General features: G+C 34.3%; 1 protein-coding gene and 1 long non-coding RNA gene across 2 annotated transcripts in view; both read right to left on the bottom strand.

Moving 5' to 3' along the window:
- The window catches only part of LOC128994217 (uncharacterized), a 47,196-nt gene extending 44,443 nt beyond the window's left edge, over positions 1 to 2,753 (bottom strand). The window contains exons 1-2 of the mRNA XM_054418599.1: positions 2,537 to 2,753; positions 336 to 426 (exon numbers count right to left, since the gene is read on the bottom strand). Coding sequence (XP_054274574.1) covers positions 336 to 426; positions 2,537 to 2,753 — 308 coding nt within the window. The remainder of the gene's footprint in view (positions 1 to 335; positions 427 to 2,536) is intronic.
- Positions 2,754 to 15,986: 13,233 nt separating this feature from the next.
- On the bottom strand, positions 15,987 to 18,363 carry LOC128994872 (uncharacterized). Its single transcript, XR_008490921.1, has 3 exons — positions 18,315 to 18,363; positions 17,409 to 17,527; positions 15,987 to 16,012 (listed from the first exon to the last, which is right to left on the bottom strand). It is a non-coding gene; the product is annotated as an uncharacterized LOC128994872 (long non-coding RNA).
- Positions 18,364 to 23,380: the final 5,017 nt, after the last annotated feature.

The raw sequence follows: 23,380 nt of genomic DNA, 5'->3' as shown, positions 1-23,380 counted from the left end.
TAGTAAAATGTATGGCGGGAACATTATGAGTGTCATAATGGTACGCAAGTGGATAAGGGCATTTAAATATGGCCCCACCAACGTTCATGATGAGTAACACACTGGGTATATTATATATATATATATATTGTCCTAGAAATAAAGAGTATATGTGTTTCAAGTGTTATTAGACGTATTTCTATTTATTTTTCGTAAGTAAAAGTCCCCAAAATTCACAAAAAATAGGCCTTACCCAAGATAAAGGTTGTTGACAAGCTAATATGTCAGATAGCGTTTATTGATAATTGTATTAATAATTGATCTAAGAAAACTAACAAACAATTTAACTAACTTACCTGTTTCGTTGGTTGAGTCCTCTTTGTTTTTTTCTTTCGGAGTAGGTGGAGTTTTTAGTTTTATTTTCTTTCCACTCCGTAGAGCCATTTGCTGAAATGAAAGTTAGGGTAAATTTTGTGTACTGCAGCACTAAAATGAGTTAAAATAGACAATTTGAAATTGAAAATATAATATTTTTAAACATATCCTATTTATCTATATTATTAATACGCTACAAGGAACTTTTGGGAACAATAAGGCTTTTAGCGAATTTCCCATATATCTCTTTTGACTAACGTACCACCTACCAAACATGTATACCACCAATACAAAGCGACAAAGAAATGGTGTTCATCAAATAGGCTATGGTGTTTTTGTAAACAGAACTATCTTTAATATAATATACGGTATATATTTTATGTGAAATAACAGAATGTTATGATGTTGTATGAAGAGTCACTTTGATCATTTGTATTTTTAATTTCTGGAGCTAGATATGAAGAAAATATTTTTTTTGTAAACATTTCCATTATATCCAACTGACCCTACTACAGTTTGAATGAATTCCTAAGTGACCATACTTTTAACAGAAGACAATAATAACCAAGAAAATAAAGAAAAAGATGACGCCTCCCCCAATCTTGATGACTGCGGAGGAGAAGAACAGCAGTAAGCAGTAATGGCATTACGTACACATTTATATTATCATGGGATTTGGGATAGGCCTGTACATGTTATTCAGATTTAACCTGATGTTTTCACTTTAATCAAACTACTGGACCTTACAAATATCGTACAATTTGGCGTTAACTTTTACTGTGTATTCATTGTCACTTTTCAAAATAAAAAATAGCATGAATAACAATATATCTGATTAAAAAAATGAACTATAGTTTCTCCACTAATGCTGTAATACCAAAGAGTAAAGCACGATTAGTAAAATCTACTCTAAACGTAGAGAAATTCATAGTTGATGTTAGCACACTCATATCTGATAAACAAGAGCCACACTCACACAAAACAACCTTAAACTTTACAATAGGGTGAGAGTATAGCCTACACTTGCACTGTTCAAAGTCAACGTTTTACATTCCTGGGAGCCTAATCTTGCAAGACAAAAGAAAATTGAATATTGGTAGCAAAAAGGAACCGTAGTTGAATCTTAATATTATAGTTCCATTGTATCGTATTATACCTGTAAATTGTAAAAACGCAGGAATTAGAAATGATAAACCCAGCGAAAATATAAGACCCGAGCAGCGGATCCTTCAGAAAGTCTAGACGCAACGAAACAAGTGTCTGTCTCTTGAGCCTGTCTGTGTCTGTAGCTCAATCCATCCGACATCTCACAAATTGTCCCTTATAAATACCAGCTCGATACTCTACGTCTACGGAGTGTTACCTCACAAATGTCCATATAGCCACTGTTGTCGCCAAAACTTCTTTACAAACAAATTCATAACTATGCACTATACAGTATCAATATTATGAGACTAGGTCGAGACCCAACTACAGTATAGCCAATTTTAATTCAAACCATGATGGAATATGAGTGCCGGTATTCCATTGATACAGTATGATAAAATCTTTCGTTACGACTACGATAGATATTGACCAGCCACGTCAATTCGGTATCGAATGTGTTGGAATAAACACGTCGCAAAACATGCATTTAGGCCTACATAGTAAGCCAAAGGTGGTAATTTACTCTAGAATTAAGATGACATGTTGAACGAAAATATCCACAGATAAACGAGCAAATGTATACACATATAACAATAAATAACAAGTACTACTATTAAACAATGAACTTGTGTCAATAAACGCAGCCAATCGTTGAGGCGATAGGAAATGTAGTTAATGCGCATTTTGTCACTTCAAACCGTATTATTTAAGAAAATTATTTTCCGTTCCCTATAGGATTTGTTATTGTTTTAAGACCGTTGCATGAACATAAACTTCACTGTCCCTTGTAGTGAAGTGATCTAAAGGCACAGCTGAGGCTACGTTAACATTTGCGCCGGCGATTGTTTACCGACGAGGCCTCCGCGGAGTACCACAGGGATTCTGGAACCGGTGCTATTTTCGCATTTATACTCTCAGTCTCTCGTATAGGCATTGTCGTATACTAACTTCTCTGTTGGAAATAACACATGGCACGGGCGGTTTGTAAGAAAAATCTGTTCCTTTCGGCGTCCCATTCCCTTTAAAGTGATCTTACCTACATTTGTTGAAGCCAAGAATCCACGTATGCGGTCTGCGATTGGTCGTTGTAATCCTGACAATCCAGGACGATCTGGTCCTGACAGTGGATCGATTGCGACAGTACGCAGCAATCCATGCCCGCGCACAAACGCACAACTTACCACGTTAAGAGCGGGTGCTCGACTGACGCCGTGCGCTGCGGCCGGACGATGGTGGGGGGAAGGCGGTAACATTGTTGTCCCCGCCCACTTTCTTCCCCCTCCCCCACCGCTATCGTCAACAATCACCGCGATTGTGGAATGAAGGATACACTATTTGCACACTTTGATGGTGGATTGATTATTAGGTATAGATTGAGGAATTGTTTCCGAGGAAATTTATAGGTTGGTAAACAAATGTTGGAGAAATTCTGTTATCCATGTCTTCTTACGAACATTCAAAATACGTTCTGGCACTTCACTTGCAACTTTGTCATATGGAATGACTTTTTCGCCACAAAGATATCCTCCACGGCCCAACATTTTCTAGGACTGTCAGAAGACTCGTGTTTCTCAAAATCCTATAGCATCCTATGAACTCCCTGCAGGCGTTGTATTATTTGCCAGTCTAGATATTTTAAATTGACGTTCATTTTGGACTCCTCATCAACTTTCAAGAGCAAGAGGGTACAAATGTCACTCAAAGTATAGATATCTCGAGGTCATAAGATCATATTATTCTTATCAGCATCATATGCGTAATTGCGGAGCTGGACACTACAATTTAAAATGTTTACCGACTCATCAACTCTCTCATGGACTGTTGCAATCTTATATGATCAGAATCTCCTCCGCACCAGGTTATACGTCTGTTCAGCTTCCTTAAAAAATACTTTTCTTATAGGACGGCAAACCCCCATTCTAGAGACGATTTTTCAGTACGCTCCCCTTCAACATAAGCTATTCAAAACTGTTGAACCTAACCACGTGTGAACTAATCAGTCAACCTCGACTAACAAATACAGATATATCATTCTCCGCAATCACAATACAAAGTACAAAGTTATTGTCAAGGCAGAGCAATCCTAATCAGCGACCATCCTAATACATTACATCCAGGAGAAAAGACGTAGCTTTTGACGTTTCGAAACTGAGCTAAGCTATCTTTGGTCGTTGGGAAAGAGAACCAGCTATCTCATCAGTGTCATCATATTCATTCAAAACTCATCCCTCACTCATAATCACCCTAGTGTTTTTGTTCCATACAAATAAAATCCAAACTTTGAACTTACTATTCTCTTTACCTTTCTCATTAAACTTTTATCACATTTCCCGGTGAGTTTATTACTGTTGTATACAGGGTGAGTTTTAATTGTCCCCCCCCCAACTTTTTTCTACATTTTTTCAAATATCAATCCCAGACCACTTCCAAACATTGTTGGGTAGTAAGTACTTCATTTTGACAAGGTGGCCATTTCCGGCCGCCATCTTGGATCCGCCATATTGGATGCAAAATTTTTTTTCAAATGTAAAGGTGGGGTTGTGACCCATTATTTTGAATTAAATTTTTACCCTGATTACAATGCCGCAAACCGTTTAAAAAAATCTTGATTCATTCTAAAGTTATGAGGGCTTTTTAAAACTTTATTTTTAGCCCATTTTAACATTGTGCATTTACAAACTAAGACCATAATCTCAAAATAGTGCTAGATAAAGATAAGTATACACTACCAGTAATTGTCGACCTATTTTCACTTGGTTATGACTGATGTATTTTTTTCGGCCGCCATCTTGGATCCGCCATTTTGAAATGTGATAAATTATTTTAAATATGAAGGGGGTATTGTGACCCATCATTTCGAACTACTTTTTTAAGCTGAAGACAATGCCGTAATCCATTTTTTGTTATCAAGTTTTATTTATGAAATATTGAAATTTTTTTGTTAAAAATGTCAATATTTCAAAATCAAAAAATGAAAATGAAAAACGGATCATGGAATTAAGTTCAGCTTAAAAAATTAGTTCGAAATGATGGGTCACAACACCCCCTTCATATTTAAAATAATTTATCACATTTCAAAATGGCGGATCCAAGATGGCGGCCGAAAAAAATACATCAGTCATAACCAAGTGAAAATAGGTCGACAATTACTGGTAGTGTATACTTATCTTTATCTAGCACTATTTTGAGATTATGGTCTTAGTTTGTAAATGCACAATGTTAAAATGGGCTAAAAATAAAGTTTAAAAAAACCCTCATAACTTTAGAATGAATCAAGATTTTTTTAAACGGTTTGCGGCATTGTAATCAAGGTAAAAATTTAGTTCGAAATAATGGGTCACAACCCCACCTTTACATTTGAAAAAAAAAATTTTGCATCCAATATGGCGGATCCAAGATGGCGGCCGGAAATGGCCACCTTGTCAAAATGAAGTACTTACTACCCAACAATGTTTGGAAGTGGTTTGGGATTGATATTTGAAAAAATGTAGAAAAAAGTTGGGGGGGGGGACAATTAAAACTCACCCTGTATGTTGAATTTAATATTACTTGAATTTGTAGCAGCTGATTATTACTATTGTTTATGTTTGTGGTTGCTATGTTGTAAATCATTCTAAAAGTCAATACATATTAGTTTTACTGAAGTCTTTACAACTATTATTTCTTAAATAGTTAACATGGTGCCAGAATAACTTGTGAGAATGGATTGTAAACCTGCACCTCTTGATTTAAGCAATACAGCCTCAGCCAAGGAAGAATGGAGAGTATTTAAGAAGCAATGGGAAAACTACCTGGTACTAGCAGAGGCAGGAGCAGTATGTGGCACAAGGCTAAGTACACCAAGACTCAAACTGGCTATGTTTAACACATTGATAGGTAAAGAGGGCCTTAAATTGATTGAAAAACTTGTAGATACCAACAATACAGATCTTGCTGGTATCATAGATGCATTAGATTCATATTTTGTAGGAACGACAAATCCCTTATTTAAAAGATTTTTGTTGAACAAAATAATCCAACACAAGAATGAAAATATAAAGGATTTTATAGGAAGGTTGAAAGAAGGAGCTAAAAGTTGTGGTATTGATGGTTTGTCAAGTTTAAATAAAAATGAGTTAGAAGAGACATTAATATGTGACCGTCTTGTCATTGGCCTAGAAAACAATGAACTACGCAAACGTCTATTGCTGAAGAAAGGCTTGAAGCTAAATGATGCTATGGAAATTTGTTTGCAGCATGAAAATACGGAAACATATATAAAGCAAATGACATCTCCAGGAAAAGAAGAAACTTCTTTTAAGATAACAAAACATCAATACAATGAAAAAGGTCAATCTTGTCGATACTGTAGAAAATTTTGCAAAAGAGGGGCTTGTCCGGCTTATGGTAAGATCTGTTCCAGTTGCCAAAAATTAAACCATTTTAGTAGTGTGTGTAAAAGCAAAATGACAGTAAAACATATTGAGGACGAAGAAAAACAAGATCAGCATTCTACTTCTCAAGAGGATGTCATGCATTATGAAAGAAACTGATAAACCTACAGTACTTACAAAAAACAGCTTTTTGTCAAAATGCAAGTCAATAGAAAGTTTTTAAAATGTCAACTAGACTCAGGACATTCTATGGAGAAATGTCACAAAAATCATTAGGAAATATTGTTTTGAGAGCTAAATTAAAAAAAAACGGTTCTACGATTTGAGATTTGAAGTAATGGAAAGCGAAAAAAATCCGTTACTAGGGGCAAGTGATTGTTTGAGACTGGGTTTGATTACCACAGATGATGAGGTGTTTCAAGCCTTAGCTACCACTCAAATCCAAACAAATGATTTATTTAGTAAATATCCTGATGTTTTTGAAGGGCTTGGATGTCTTGAAGGTTCATACAACATAAAAGTTAATCCAAATGTTCAGCCTTCAGTTGCTGCTCCTAGACGTCACCCCCTTGCTCTGAAAGATTAAATAAATACAGAGCTATGCAGACCTGAGTCTCTTGGAGTAATTAAAAAGGTTACAGAACCTACTGATTGGGTTAGAAGTATGGTGGTCGTCAAGAAACCTAATAAAATAAGACTATGCATAGACCCTTTCTACATAAACAAAGCCATCAAGAGATCTCACTATCAAACGCCCACTGTTGAAGAGATCATTCCACAATTAGCAGGAGCAAAATACATTAGTATTCTTGATCTAAAAGATGGATTTTGGCACGTCAAACTTACAGAGGAATCGAGCAAACTCACAACATTTTGGACTCCTAAAGGAAGATTTCGCTGGACACGACTACCCTTTGGTTTATCTACTGCCCCTGAGGAGTTCCAAAGAAGAATTCATGAAAATCTTGAAGGGTTGGATGGCATTGTTGCAATTGCTGATGATGTGATGGTTTTTGGTAAAGGAGACACAATTGAAGATGCGAAATTTAATCATGACAAGAACCTTTAAGCATTACTGGAAAGAGCTCGACAGCGAGGAATAAAGTTAAACAAAGACAAATGCAAAATATGATCCGACAAAGTTACATAGTTGGGCCATCTAATAACAACAGAGGGAGTTAAGCCTGATCCCAAGAAGATAGAAGCGATTAGTAAACTCAAACCACCCACTTCTAAAGACGAAGTCAGGAGATTTTTGGGATACATAAGATACTTGTCAAAATTCTTACCCAAACTCTCAGAGATAACGGCACCAATTAGAGATTTACTTAAGGATGACTGCGAATGGGTCTGGGACTCACCTCAAGAACAAGCATTCCATAAATTGTTAAGAATGGTTCAAGAAGCCCCTACCTTAGCATTTTTTGATGAAAGTCGGAGTTGCCTGATTCAATGTGATGCGAGCCAATATGGACTGGGTGCTTGTCTGATGCAAGAGGGTAAACCTGTAGCTTACGCGTCCAGGTCATTGACAGACACAGAGACATCATATGCGCAGATTGAAAAGGAATGTTTGGCGATTGTATTTGGACTTCAGCGTTTTGAACAATTCATCCATGGAAGGAATGATGTTCTTGTGGAAAAAGACCACAAACCACTTGAGTCAATATTTAAGAAGCCGATTGTTTCTGCCCCAAGAGGATTACAAAGAATGCTACTAAGGCTTCAGAGATACAATTTCAATGTTATTTACAGACCTGGAAAATCCATAGTCATAGCAGACTTCTTATCAAGAACACCTTTACAAGACACACAAGGTTACAAAATCGACGAAGCAATGATACTTCAAAATGAAATCGAACAAATAAAAGCTTTGAATGACATAAACATAACAGACCAGAGGATAAAGGAAGTACAAGAGGAAACAAAGTTATGTCCTATGATGGCTAAACTAGCAAAGACCATAAACGAAGGATGGCCTGAAAAGAAGGGAAAACTGTCAAATGACTAAAAGCAATACTGGAATACTGGAATATAAGAGACGAACTGACAACAGCTGAAGGTTTAGTTTTGAAAGGAGAGCGGCTTGTTATTCCAGCAAAGCTGAGACCGTCAATGTTACAGAAATTACATAGGGTGTGTTTTGACGAGTCCCGGACATCACAGACAAAAATAAAGGTGAGTGAAGCCCACAATAATCTTCGTGAATATATAGTGAACTAGTGTTTTTGTTTTTATATTAAGAAATTATCTACATTCTACATATTGTTTTATCATTAAGTGTGTGTGTGGTAAACTCAAGACAACAAAGCGATGTGTGGAACTGTTAATCTAGACAGCTAGACACTAATGTTTAATCTCTTAAAGATAAGTAGCTTATACTATTTAGGCCAAAGAACACTGACTAAAAATAGTTTACTGTATTCGGCCAAGTTCTAACAAATTGACTATTGAAAACTATTATAGTATAGATTTTAGCATTTTATCCAATAACTGGGAGTTGAATTAATTAATGAAAAACGCATTAGGCCTATCAAACATTTTTAACAAAGCAAAAATATTGTAACACCTAAAAAAATGATGATGATGAAATTTATTGCATTTTATTGTTTTGTGTTATCTATCAAGTATAGTAAATATTTTTTGTTTGTTCTGCCAGGATGGATTCTTTCAGGTTTTAAGCTTAAAACAATTTAACTATCCTATAACAATAACAACTTACCTTCTTATGATCTGTATTTGCCTCTGCTGATGGTTCTTGAGGCGGAGCCAGGCTGGCAGCACCTTCAGGTTGTGATTTCTGACTCTGAAATTAAATATCTCATTTAAATTAATAATAAACTGTAATATCAATTTCTATACACAAAAAACGTCTTAAAACTTAAAAGGTATTTTTATGTTTATTAAGATTGTAGGAATGTTTTAAAAACGTTTAAAAGAAAAGTCCAGAAAGTTCAGAGAACATAAACTATAAACACAAAATGACAAGTTAAATCGTAGTTATAATAGTCAATCAGCTGTTCATAGTATTATTTTTCTTTAAGTGTCTATTTCCAAGCGTACACGGATTACGTGCATAATAGAACCACGCTGTTTTGCGTTGTTTTGTTGGAATCCTGATGTGCCAAAGTATAAACCGTACGACAAAGTATAAATATGCAGCTTTCTATACTATAAACAGTACAAGGAAGCCAACATTGTCGGGGACTGTAAGAAGAATATAATTTCTTTAATTTTAGCGAATTTCCCTACAGGGAAGTAGCTATTACCGTAGGTCTCATGGTAAGACCTAAGGTTGTGGGACTATGAGTGTAATGGGACTATGAGTGTAATGGGACTATGAGGTTGTGGTCAGTGATGATCAGATTGCTGATCATAAGCATATTTTTCTTACTGCATTTCTGAATAGACAGTCTAACCATGAATTAGATATAGGCCTAGTTCCTAAAAGTGTTTCCTACCGAGAAATCAATGAGTATGCAATTGAACTTTTTTCTCTTTATCTTACTAGGCATGTTGGGTCTTGGTTTGATGTAGTAAAGACTCTAACAGCAAATGATGCTTTTTCTCTTTTTTTTGAGAAATTTCAAGAAGCTTTTGAAATGTATTTCCCAAAAAAGGTCAAGAACGTAAAGCCTAAGAAACCTCATAATAAACCATTGAGTAACTCTCCCAAAGTAAAGGACTGGTTTACTCTGGAGCTTGCTAGGCTAAGAGGTTTCATTGTCCTTGTTAGCGACCTCGCTGCTACCGAACTTCATCTATTACCTTTGTTGCGTAATCTGAGGAGAGACTACCGCAAGAAACTAAAGGAAGCTAAGATAAATGCGAGTGTTCTGTTTATCTCCGAAGCATCTAACCCTTGCAAAGCTGCCTGGAGCCTGATCAACAGGAACAGGTCAAGACGTCCACCTGCTGATTCCAGCTTTGCTACAGCAGATGATTTCAACCAATACTTTGTAGACTCGGTGGATTCCATTCTGGAAAATGTACCTAGATCCAACCTTAACCTGTGTGACATTGCAAAGGATATTCCAGCTGTAGCCACTCACTTTGAATGGAATCATGTAAATTCACTTGATATTGTTAATACTGTACATAGTTTTAAAGCATCTGACAGTAAAGATATTTTCGGCTTGACCCCCAATCTGTTGAAACGGGTTATAGGCTACATGTAATTGCCCCAATTTTGACGTATCTAATAAATGCATGTTTTTTGGAGGGAGTTTTTCCTCAGGTACTTAAAATGTCAAGGACCGTGCCCATTTATAAAAAAGGACTTTTGAATGAGGTAGCTAGTTATAGGCCAATATCCTTGATTCCTGTACTAGCCAAAGTTTTTGAATCTATTATGTTCAGTCAGCTTTATAATTACTTTGAGCAGCAACACCTTCTAGTACCGGCCCAATTTGGTTTTCGCAGAGCGAAATCAACCTCAATGGCTGTCGAAGAGTTTGTTCAAGTAATCATCAATGCTTTTAAAAACCAAGCAATCTGCTTCTGCAATTCTATGTGATTTATCCCGTGCATTCGATTGCGTTCAGCACAAAATCTTGCTCGAGAAACTAGAAAAGTATGGACTAGAGGGTGGTGCACTCAGATTGATTGAATCATATCTTGACAATCGTCATTAGGTTGTTAGCTGGGACGGTAGAATGTCTACCCCTGTTCATGTAAAACACGGAGTTCCCCAGGGCTCCATACTGGGGCCACTTCTTTTCATTGTATCAATTAATGACTTGTACTACAGAGTTGGGGATGGTGTCCTGCTCTTTGCAGATGACACAACACTTGTATCTAGTAACACCAGTTGGCAGGCAGCTGTAACTACAACAAGAGAATTGTTTAGTAATGCTTCACAATGGTTTATTGATAATAAGCTCTCACTCAATAATTCTAAGACCCAGGAAATAGTTTTCAGTCTTTGCAACAGTTCTGAAATCAGTGAACCAGTAAAGTTGTTAGGGTTCACAATTGACACCAAATTGTCTTGGGACACTCATATTGATCAACTATGTAGTAAGCTTAGTAGAGTTATATTTTTGTTAAGGAGGCTTGCTACTGAGCTTCCAAACAGCTTTGTACGACAGGCTTTCTTTGCCTTCTTTCAAAGCCATGTCACTTACGGAATCATCTTATGGGGACATTGTCCAAGTGTTAGTAAAATTTTAATGCTGCAGAAGGAAGCAATTAGAGTCATTTCAAATGCTGGTTGGCTTGATCATGGCAGGCCTCTTTTCATAGAGAAAGGGGTCCTAACTGTATATAGTCTATACATATTTCATTGTGTTGTTGCTATAAAGGAAAGGAATGGTTTATTTACATCCGTTGGTGAAGTTCATGAGCATAATACAAGGTCAAATAGAAATTTGTTCTATCCCAGAACTAGGCTTGGAAAAACTTTGAAATCTTTTCCTGTTTCAGGTATACGTTTTTTTAACAAGCTGCCTGTCACCGTCAGAAACCTTCCCCTTCCAAGATTCACTCAGGTTATGAAGTCTTGGCTCATTCTGCATCCTTTTTACCACACTAATGAATTTTACAACACCAACCTCAACACCTCTTCTGCCCTATTAAACCCCCTAACTGCTGTACCTTCCATCCGGACCAAATCAGGTTTCATATTTATATTCTTTTTTTAAATCAGGTTTTATATTTATATTTTGTCATTCTTATGTAGCCTAAGTTTGGGAAGCACTTGCATTGTGAATTTGCACTTTTCTAGTATAAGCATGACGAAGCCTGTATTTTGTAAATATTTAACGGCAATAAATCTTTGAATCTTTGAATCTTTAAGCCCGTGACCGATTTACTTTTTCATTTTGATGTCCCCAGAGGCCAAAAACACCATTCGTTCAAATTTATATATATATATATATATATATACGTGTGTGTGTCCATCCGCGATAACTTGAGTAATTTTTGTCCGATTTTGATAAAATTTGGTTTGAAGGTGTAAGGTGCAATAAACTTGAATGAGTTCGCAAACCAGCATGATCGGACGGGGGTTTATGGGGTAAAAATAGGTTTTTCCCATTTTTGACCCTAAAAACACAAAATTTCACAATTTCTTTCTAAACCATTTTGTAGAGCTTAAAAAAAAACAAATAATTTAGTATATTGAAGCGTTATCATGCACCTAGAAAATTCAAAAAAAATTGTAATTTTAAAATTCCCATGTTATTCTTATGGAGAATAAGTCAACTGTTGTAGTTTGCTTGTTTATGAACATATTTTGATCAATTTTGGAAAATACTTTATTTCTTACTAAACTATTATCATTTTATAAAAAAAAAAAATCTTTTTTACCCTCCCTGTTGCAGCAATCCAAGTACTACTCAGCAAGTTAAGTACTCGTTAAACTAATTCTATTAAAATAGGAAATAAATGTGCTATTTTTATGGAGGCATTTTAGTGTAAATCCAATCAGGTTAATGGAAATTCGCTTAGTCTGCAGGTTTGCTGCGGCGGGGGTATTTAGTTGTACAAATTTAAAATATAACCGAGGATAAAAAGAAACATTTTTATTAATGTTTTTGTTATTGTTTTTATCTATAATATCACCTTTTTAAAACAAAACGTTTTTAAACTCAATAAAAAGTAGAAAATAATTTTTAAATATGTGGAGAGTATAAATACTTGTAAGATTTAAAACGAAACACGTGGGGTGCATGCAATAGATAATTTACAATTACCTTCACCTATTGAACTAATGTATTATTATCAATTGCATGCACCCCACGTTTTTCGTTTTTAAATATTACAAGTATTTATACTCTCCACATATTTAAAAATTATTTTCTACTTTTTATTGAGTTTAAAAACGTTTTGTTTTAAAAAGGTTTTTTATTTATAAATTATTAACTTTTGAGTTGTGTATGCCTACAGTCAATTAATGATAAGTGCATAAACAATTACAAGGTTACCATTTAAATTACTGGTATTAAAAAACGAATGAGTGATTTCAAGGATATAAATCTTAAAATTCTAGGTGACCATGTGTACACGATGTTTAACAATAGTTTTTTTAAGCAACCCATGTTTATTACAATAATTTATTATATGTTTTACATTGACACCATGTTTTAATAATAACTAACCGTCCACTATGATGACCAAACTAATTTATTATCATATTTACTTACCAATTTTAAAGTGGTGTCACTATTTTGTTTCTGTGACTCATCAGTAGTAACATCAGTTAGCAGCGGCAATTTTAGCTCGCAGGTTTTCAATTGTGGTTCCATGGCAATTAACAACTCAATTTCTATTGTAAATAAAAATGTCTGATTATACTTTAAAGTACATTTACAGTAATGTTTTATTCATATTCATAAAGAAAAATATAAAATTAAGAATGGCAATTGGTGATCAGTTTGGATCGAGCAATCATGGATGAGATCTATCTAAACATGTATTTATTATTTTCCATATCATAAGTTCAGTGTTTGCAAAAAATACAACTCTATGGAGTGATAAGACCATGCTGCTAGAAGCGAATGTCATCACATCCCAACTTCGGAGGTTAGGTTTGATAAAGACGAAGATCATGGCCATGTATCTATGTTGTTTCCATTTATGTCTTTGTAAATATTTATTTGTGATCAATGTGTGTGTAAATTATACCAAATCGACAATATCTCAAGCAAGAGATGGCAAACAAGAAGTTTAGCTAACCTATGAGACAAAGGACTGACGATAACGTTTCGACGTAGAAACCTAGGTCTCCACTATGACTATATAATAAATTGGATCGTAAGGTAAGCCTTAGATTTAATTATATTCTTTTTGTTGACTTTGCAAAAGCTTATGATGGAATATCAAGACAAAAAATGTGGAAGTTGATGGAAAAACACAGGATCCCAAAGAAAATTGTCAATCTTACAAAAATGTGCACATTTAAGACCATATCAAAAGTCAAAGTAGAAAATGATTACTCAGACACCTTTAGAATTAACACAGGACTAAGACAAGGCGATGCACTATCCCCATTTTTTATATAATCTAGTCATTGAAGAAGTGCTGAGAGAGGTGAGCAGTCTTCAGTGAGGTGCAAAGATTAACGGGAAGACAAACGTTCTAGCATTTGCAGACGATGTGGCACTTATAGCAGAAAATAAAAAGGATATTAAGGAGCTAGCAGAAAAGCTAATCACTGAAACACAAAATGTGGGACTAAAAATAAATGAAGAGAAACCTAAGATAATGAAGATAAGTAGACTACCTGATAAAAAACCAGACTTGGAAGTCTTTAATTTTAAATTCACAAAAACTGACAATTTTAAATATCTTGGAGTGACAATAACAAGTGAAAGCAGACAAGACGACGAAATCCAATGTAGATTAGCAGCAGCTCAACGGTGCTATTGGAGTCTAACAAAACTATTTAGAAGAGACTCCTGACCAGAAGAACCAATATAAAGATGTATAAAGTAATAATACAACCAGTCTGGACGCTTACAAAGCAAAATGAAAAGAAATTAATAGTTTTTGAAAATAAAATCTTACGTAGAGTGTTTGGACCTATTAATGACAATAGTGAATGGCGGATAAGGAAGAACCAAGAATTAAGAGAACTTTATAATGACCCAGATATTATAGCAATGGTAAAGAGCAGAAGATTACGATGGCTGGGACACGTATATAGAAGAGATGTTAACAGTATGATTGTAAGTATGGTTGGCAGTTGTATGTTGACAGTAGTTGTAAAGGGTATGGATGGGGCAACCAGAAGGACGACGGCCGCTGGGACGGCCCAGATTAAGATGGAGTGACCAAGTGAGGCAGGACCTCAGGAGGTTAGGAGCAAGTTTGGAGGCAGCAGAGGACAGGCAGCAGTGGAGGCGCATTGTTGGCAAGGCCAAAAATCACTTGGGGTTTGTGTGGCCACAGGAGTAAGTAAGAGTAAGTAAGTACCTTAATTAAGTATACTTAATTTCTCATTACGTTTACAACTCCTCACTAGTTATAAATGATTTAAATGTTATAGGTTTGGACATAGTTTGATAGGCAGAAATTTGATTGCTACGTGATTTTAAGATGGAACAGTAATTAGGACAGTTTGAGTTTTTCCGTGTTAATTTATGATAGATTTTACATGACTCTCCACTCTTGTAATCTGGCGATCTCACTGCCTGGACTCATTTCATGCCAAATTAGTATAAGACTAATAGATTGATTTTTATAACTTACCCTCTTTTGATCCTCTGCCAGTTTCATGTCTACGGCAAAAGTAGAATTTTGGTATTCTCTAATCGAACCTTCATAAAACTTAATCATTCGCTGCAGGTTATTTTTCTCCACGTTCAACTGATCTATTTCATCACGAGATATTTGCTGAGTGTTAACCTTATCCTGGATTTTTTGTAACTCCTTTTTTTCATTTTCCAACGCAGCTCCTAAATAACAGGTCAATTTTTTTAAAATTCACTTACATAGCAAACCTAGTCAGTTGAAGCATTATTTCTTAATAAGAAATGCACTGATGGTATAATAAGTTAAATATTTCATATAGATGAGTCTTAATACTTTTAGTTTTAATTAAAATGGCGACCAGTCAGTAAGCATTATTGAAATGTGATTGGTTTCCTTCTGAAAAATACTTGTGAAAGTAACTACTGTATTGGTAAACTTAGTAGCATTTATAATGGTGGCAAATAATGCTAACATATTCACGTTAAAGCTCATTGTCAGTAAACAATATTTGTGTTCAACTTAAAACTTCTAAACCTTCCTTAGCCAGATTATATTTTCCTAACACTATCTCTACATAGGAATTACTTAAAAACTAAAACAAACTATTAAGTTTAGTCCTAGTTGATTGGGAAACCTGGAATAAAAAATGTGAAATATAAATATACTGAAAATAAAATGCTTTATGTATTAGCTTCTCATTCATAGCCTACAAAATTTGATATCAAATTGTCATCAAGTATCTATTTTTCAACTAACTGCAGCTAATAATTAACTATAGAAAAGAGTCGACATTTATTAATAATATACTTACTTTTTACAGTTATTTCTTTATCTGTTGTTGCCAGTTGTACTTCAACTTTCTCAACAAAAGCTTTTGATTTTTCAATAAATTCTTTAATCGATTCAGTGTCTTCAATTACAGCCTTTTCTTTCTCCTTGATTTTCTATAAAAAAAATTGCTGGGTTGAAACAGACAGTATACACAAAGCGAATATAAAATTGCCAATTAGTAATATGAACCAAGTAAGCTACCAAAGAGTGTTTTATGTCTATGTGCAGTCTACATGAGTTTTAATTCCTTTAATTATGGTGTTTGTTCGAGTTTTTAGTTGAGTTCCCAGTTCAACACCAATGAATTGAGTATTATTTTCTTATCTTTGTATGCATTTCATATCTTTCTAAAAGTGAACAACTTTTACTAATTGTACAAAAGTTAGACAAATTATTAATAACTCAATAAGCACACATTTTGAAGGCTACCCCAATAATATTTTTACTATACAGGGTGTCCCGTAACTCTCTGGACACATGTATATAGCGTTATTGCTTAGGTCAAGACAAACACATTTCACCATAGGAACATGGGTCTGTGGTGTCTAGTTTTCCAACTGTCAGCATTTATGTGTTTTTTTACTAAAACATAAATAACTCCTAAACCGATTGAGATACAGCATTGATATTTTGCAGAAATGTTAATCTTATTAAGGCTTACCTTTGTTTAAATTTATACAACAAAAATCATTAACCGTTTCAAAATGGCAGCGATTTAAAATATTTGATGCCAAATTTCACAAAAAACCGTTAATTTAACGAAAAAATTGCAAGATACAAAAAAGTTAGTAAATTTTATGTAATTTTCAATTGATGAAGACTATCTCTTTAGGACAATTTTTGCATGAAATTTGGTAAATTACATTAGTAGACTCACAGGTCACCTAAAGACTACATTGGCAAAACCACAAATGCTCTAAGAGTTCGTATGAATGGCCACAGATATGACGTAAACCATCCTGATAAACAAAAACCTGTGGCTATTCATGCGAGAGAACATTCTCAAAATTTTGAACAATGTTATTCAAGGAATAAGAAAATTGGCAAAAGACGCATCAGACTTAAAATTAGGACAGCTTAAGCAAGCTCATCAATTAATACTTAAATCTAAAACACCTTCCGGTCTAAATTTGAGATAGTATATATTTATATATTTTTCTTTCTTTCTATCAAAACATTTTCTTTTTTACTTCTTCATAAATTATATGTATTTTGGATTTTTGCTAAAACCATATGATTCAGAGTGGTAAACACTTCTATTTATTTGTTATTGTGTTTGTTCCTGAAGAAGACTAATGCCGAAATATAGAAATTTTTGAAAAAGTGTGTGATAAGTTTATTTTGAAAATGATTAAGCCGTTTGGCAATATTATGAAGAAACAATAAAAAAATAAAAATTCTTATTAAGAGTACATCAATTTACATTTTTTGTAAGAGGCGACAACCGAAAATCTATAAAGGATTTGAGAGCAAAGTTTTGTTTGTTCTACAACACTAGTCTAGTCTTACCTGCAATTCATCTATGACAAGTGCTTTTCTCTGGTTTTCACTTTCTACTTCTTCTTTGATTAGATCAAGTTGCCTTTGTAGTGTGTCAAAATCTTCTTCTGTACATTTTAAGTCTATAACTGAAAACAAAAACCTTCATAAGTTCCTAGAGCATAATGCAAACTTAACTGAAATCAACATTAATATTAACGGATTTCTCTTATAGAGAATAAGCTATTACCGTAGGTCTCATGGTAAGACCTAGTAGTCCCAGAACTTATTTACTTTTAGTAAATCTACTACAGTACTTAGTTTTGAGGCCCCCTGAGGCCAAAACCACCAATCGTTCAAATTAATATATACATGAATATATGTACCTACATATATATACAATATATATATGTATGTACAAATATATATACAGATTGGTAATTATAATCAATTCAATGAAAAAAAACTTAATATGATTAATCATAATGGAGGTGATTTATATATTTTGGTGTATATGTTGTAATATGCTATTGTAATGGAGAATAACTATTGTAGTTTGCTTTTATTAACATATTTATATTGTTTATGTTTATGAACATCAACATATATAAAATTTATTTCATACTAGGGCTACCACTATTAACATTTGGTCAAAAACTCTTATAACCGTCCTCGTAGCAGCAAACCTAAGCACTACAAAAACTAATGCTATTCAAATAAGGAATAAATATGACATTTTTAGGGCGATATTTTGGTGAAAATTCAATCCCACAAATGGAAATTCGCATAGTCTGCAGGTTTGCTGTGGTGGGGGTATACATACTAGTTCCTTAGCTTGTAACTGAAAAAACTAACAACTTTTCAGACAAACAATCCATGAAATAGTTCAAATGTGCTGTATTATTTGTTGAAATTATAATTGTTAAGTGTACTCACTTTGTTTTTCAATAAATTCTTCATCCATCGAAGCTAACCGGTCTTCATCAGATTTCCTCACTTTATACGACCTCTTGAGATGCAAAACCATCTGAAATTTATTGCTATTAATACAATACATATGACACCAGTTATCGACCATATTTAATCCAAAGTATTTTTATAGATGTTCAGTCTTTAAATTCAATAGACAATCTAATTTGCCCAAAAGATGAACGATTGTAAAACAAAGACAAATTACTTTATACCACTTGTAGCCTGTTTAACAATGTTATCATCCCCATAAAAATTTCTTATATTTAAATACAGTAGCCTAATATTAATTTTTTACTCTTATGCAGGCATTTGTAATGTTTTTAAGAATCAAAATCACACACTATACCTTGCTCAAGGAGAGTGGCTGGAGCTCGGCCCTACCTGCAAGGGACCCAACCCTTGAACGCACACTCACCACCGACATAATTCCCTTTACTAAGTAGAAATATAACACCTATTGTATGATGCCTCGAAATCGCAATTAGTTTCAAGTTAAATATACAATAAAGTGATTTAAGTTACTAAATTTGATGTTAAATTCCATGAAAAATAAGTACAAACATGAAAAAATTTATATTTTAAGAGGGTAGTTTACTGTTTGGGGATGAAAACATTCGTTATTTCTAGAAAAATGCAAATAAAAATAAATATAATAAACGGTATCAGCATTCTGACACATACTTTCTCAAATAAGTTTGTCAACAACCCTTATCATGTGTAAGCGGTGAGAGTAAATATACGGAAATGGGATTTGTACAATTTTGTTCAAAATTTAAAGGACATACTAAATTTTTATCAAAATCGTTCAGGTCATTTTTTTAGAAATTCCATTTTTTTCCGTTATTTTATGGGGTTTTATGAGGAAATCCCCATTAAAAATCAAAATATCTAACAAATGAAAAAAAACTTTCAAAATTGTAAGGACTATTTCATACTATGTTAAATCAAAACCGGCTTTTTTCTAAAATCCAATTTTTTGTTATTTTATGGGAAAATAACATAATTTACAATAACTTTTGAACCGTAATTTTTACAGAAATGGGATTTATACCATTTTGTTCAGAATATAAAGGACTATGACATACTAAATTTTTATCCAAATCGCTCGGGCCATTTTTGGGAAAATCCAATTTTTCCGTTATTTTATGGGATTTTATGGGAAAATTCTCATAAAAAATCAAAATTTCTAAAATATGAAAAAAAACTATCAAAATTGTAAGGACCATAACATACTATGTTAAATCAAAACCGGATTTTTTTCTAAATTCCAATTTTCCACCAGCCGTGCTAGGCAACCAGAGTATAAAAGCTATTCAAGCAGAGAAGATATTTTACCAAGCTTATACTGGAAACTGTCCGTCCTGATCACACTTTATAGATACTTTGGCCTAGATATTTCTAAAGTTACAGTAGATGAGTTGTATTAATTGTTATGCATTACATCTTTATCAATGGCAATTTCATCTTCTTCCTCGTCCTCTTTTTCCTCAGTGTCGTCTTCAACAACGTTTGGGTAGATCATTTCAAACGTATCAGTCAGATCCATGACCTCTTTCAGGTCCACGAGCCAACACAAGACAGCAATCACATGCTGCCAAGAGTGTGGTGTATTCACTACAACAATATATAATATGAATGAATATAAATTACAGTCCAAAGAATTTTAAATTTTCCAATATCAATCTAAATTATCTGCATAAACGGTTTAATTCTTTTAATAGGCTACTTGGGAAAACAAAATAATATGCATATCAACAATGCTGCTTAAAAAGGAACACATTTAATTAGCAACACATAGGCACTTTTTATTAACTTTACGGTATTTATTGATTGTAAGTCAGCCAGTGTTTTGTTGAAAGCTATATTAAACAGTATTTAAAGTCTGGTATAATATAGAAACAACACCGTTGCAGAAAACCCAAAGACTAAGCTAATTTATAGTTATTGAGTTTATTCTTAAAACCAATTTTACAATTTAATTCACGCTTAGTATAAATCTCATTGGCTCAATGAGAAATTTGGTTAGCTACTGTAAGGAACACACACAAGTGTTGTTCTGACAAATCATTACAAGCCTATAATAAAATAAATTTGGTAAGCAGTAATTTATATTAGCAAAAATAGATAACTGATCACTGTACCAGTCATAAGCCAGGATTTGTCCATTTTGGAACGATATCCCAACTTCCTCAAATTTAATGGTATATCTTCCAAGTAGTTTGATTTTGATATGACAATTTTTGAATCCAGATTCTGCAGAAGGTGATTTATTGTAGTCACAAATAGCATAGTGTTCATTGGACGAATGCTGTTTCCAGGTCCGATAACGTCTGGCGCATGGCGATCAAAGTACTCTTGCACCTGGATAAAACAAGACATCGAGATTTGACCTGGTCCTTTTTTAATTTTTTGGATGTAGGCCTATATAGAAGGATGTGATTCACATTTCTATCTCCTTTTAATAGGCAATGTAGGTCTAAAAAATATAACCGTTTAATGAATAAATAAATAAAAAAGTGATAATGCCACAACCTCCAGGTCTAGCCTGAATTAATTTGAAAACAATTGGCTAGAGTATAGTAAAAATTATTCTTTATTCTATCAATCAATATCAATGTTTCAAAAAACCTCTCAAGCGACTTAAAACTAGAATTTTTTATTAACCTTTGAAATTTGGCTGGTTGGTGATTTAAAAGTTGTTAAAACATCGTTTCACGTCAACACTATGGTTACAACAAATTGAAAGGCGCCATCTTACCTTAGCTTGTGCAGCTTGCTGGAAAGGCTTTTCTGTGATTGGTCTTGTATCCTTACGTTTTCCACCTCCTCCAAAACCTATCATTCTTCTGGCCGAATCGGTACTGACCATTTGACTTCTGCAAATAAAGTGTGTGAAAAGTAAAATACCCCCGCTGCAGCAGACCTGCTAACTAAGCAAAATTCTAGGGATGGTTCCCAAAATTTCGGGAAATTTTACTGGAAAATAGTATTCACGATTTTCGGGACAGGATTACATTTGATTCGGAAATTTTTTGGGACTGGTTTTTAACCGATAGACGGCGATTTTGCGCCGCTATAGCGAGAGATGTTCACCATAGTTCCGCAAACGCAGGAGGCGAAGGCATTTCGCCGATCGCGCAGTGACCGTGAGTCATTACGACAATCATGCCGTGACCGCGAGTCATTACAATGATCGGGCTGTGACCGCGAGTCATTACGACGATCACGCCGTGACTGCGAGTAATTACAATGATCGCGCAGTTACCGCGAGTCATTACGACAATAATGCCGTGACCGCGAGTCATTTCGAAGATCACGCCGAGACTGCGAGTCATTACAATGATCGGGCTCGACCGCGAGTCATTTTGACGATCACGCCATGACTACGAGTCATTACAATGATAGGGATGTGACCGCGAGTCATTACGGCAATCACGCCATGACCACGAGTCATTATGACCATTACACCGTGACCACAAGTCATACCGACGATCACGCTGTGACCATGAGTCATACCGACGATGACACCGTGACCGCAAGTCATACCGACGATCACTCCGTTATCGCGAGTCATTTATACTATTGCGCCCAGACAGTGTCTTTTTGGTAACTGCAATACTCAGGACTTTTAAAACAACCCATTTTTATGCACACGACCCAAAAATTGAGAAGGAAATAAAATCCCGTCCTGTCCCATTCGAACAAAAAACTCAATTCTTTCCATCCATAAAAATCCAGTTTTGCCTGATTGGATTTTAAATTAAATGTCTCCTTTAAACATATGACGTTTAACGAGTAGGCTACTTATGTTTAGTGGTACAGAGTAGAATAAAGTGTGTTTTTTTTAGTAAAATGTTATCGGCTCACGGCTCAGTAGAATATAAAATAAATAAATTTACCAAGTATGATCTAAATATATCCATAAACAAGCAAACTACAACAGTTTACTTATTCTTTTCAAAATAACATGGGAAATTTAAATTTAAAGTTTGGCCTAAAATTTTTTTGAATTTTCTCTTTTCTCTTACTAAATTATTTATTTTTTAAGCTCTACAACATTTAAGATAAATGGGAAAATTGATATTTCATGGGTAAAAATGAGAAAAATAATGAGATCAATTTTTACTGAACTTTGCATAAGCTACAAATGCAAGATCTTGTGAGGGTGATTGAATAACTCATGAACTAGGATTTAAGCTGGTTTTTAATCATTACAATTTGAGCTTTTTCAATTATATTGATAAAAATTAAATATCTAATTTGTTTTTACTTTTATTAAAACCTCAATTATAAGGAATGTTCCAGGGTGAGTTATTTTCAATTAAAGTTTATTACTGACTTCACTTAGTCTGCTGTTAGTCTGAATGGATTTTTTAACCAAGGAATTCACTCTGTTAAAAAACTAGGGGGTGTAAAGCCACTCTTTTATGCTGTATAACAAAATGACTTTTTTTATAAACCTCTATATTTCTTTACTTGAAGCACTTGTGGTACTAGTGTTAGACTTACTTTGGTGCCCTAGCACTGCCGGTGGGAAGGTTGCCTTGCACACTCGTGTGCTGAAGCATGGCAGGTATGGTGTTAGCTCTTTGAAATTGCCAACCTAATAAACAAATTAAAACATTACAGTCTTAAAGTAGCTACAGGTGTAATAATGGAAATTATGATAGTTTAGTTTGTAATAAATAAACTTTGATAAACATTGGATATGATCTGTTAGTAGCAACTTTCTTATTATTTGGTTTTTGTAAATTTAGAATGCTTTGTTAAAATTATTTTGGTCTTTGCAAACCGCAGGACCATTCCAAGATATTGCCGCAATTATAAGAGGCAATTTGAATATCTCCATGACCCCGAGGGAATATAGAGATGCACAGTGTGCAGGTCTTGCACGGCCTATGCGAGACGTTTTTCCATATTGCAGATTGTAAATAAATATGGTTTTGATTTTATTTGCTGTCATAAAAAAAGACAGCGACAATGTCTTTGCAACCACGTGGGATGGTTGGGAAGTGACTGTGTTATCAAGC

This window comes from Macrosteles quadrilineatus, unplaced genomic scaffold, assembly GCF_028750875.1.
Source record: "Macrosteles quadrilineatus isolate MER2022 unplaced genomic scaffold, UCM_ALF_1.0 Scaffold_5__1_contigs__length_97177068, whole genome shotgun sequence".
Classification (NCBI taxonomy): domain Eukaryota; kingdom Metazoa; phylum Arthropoda; class Insecta; order Hemiptera; family Cicadellidae; genus Macrosteles; species Macrosteles quadrilineatus.
Note: the sequence above shows the minus strand (reverse complement) of the source record. Positions and strands in the feature narration are given on the sequence as shown.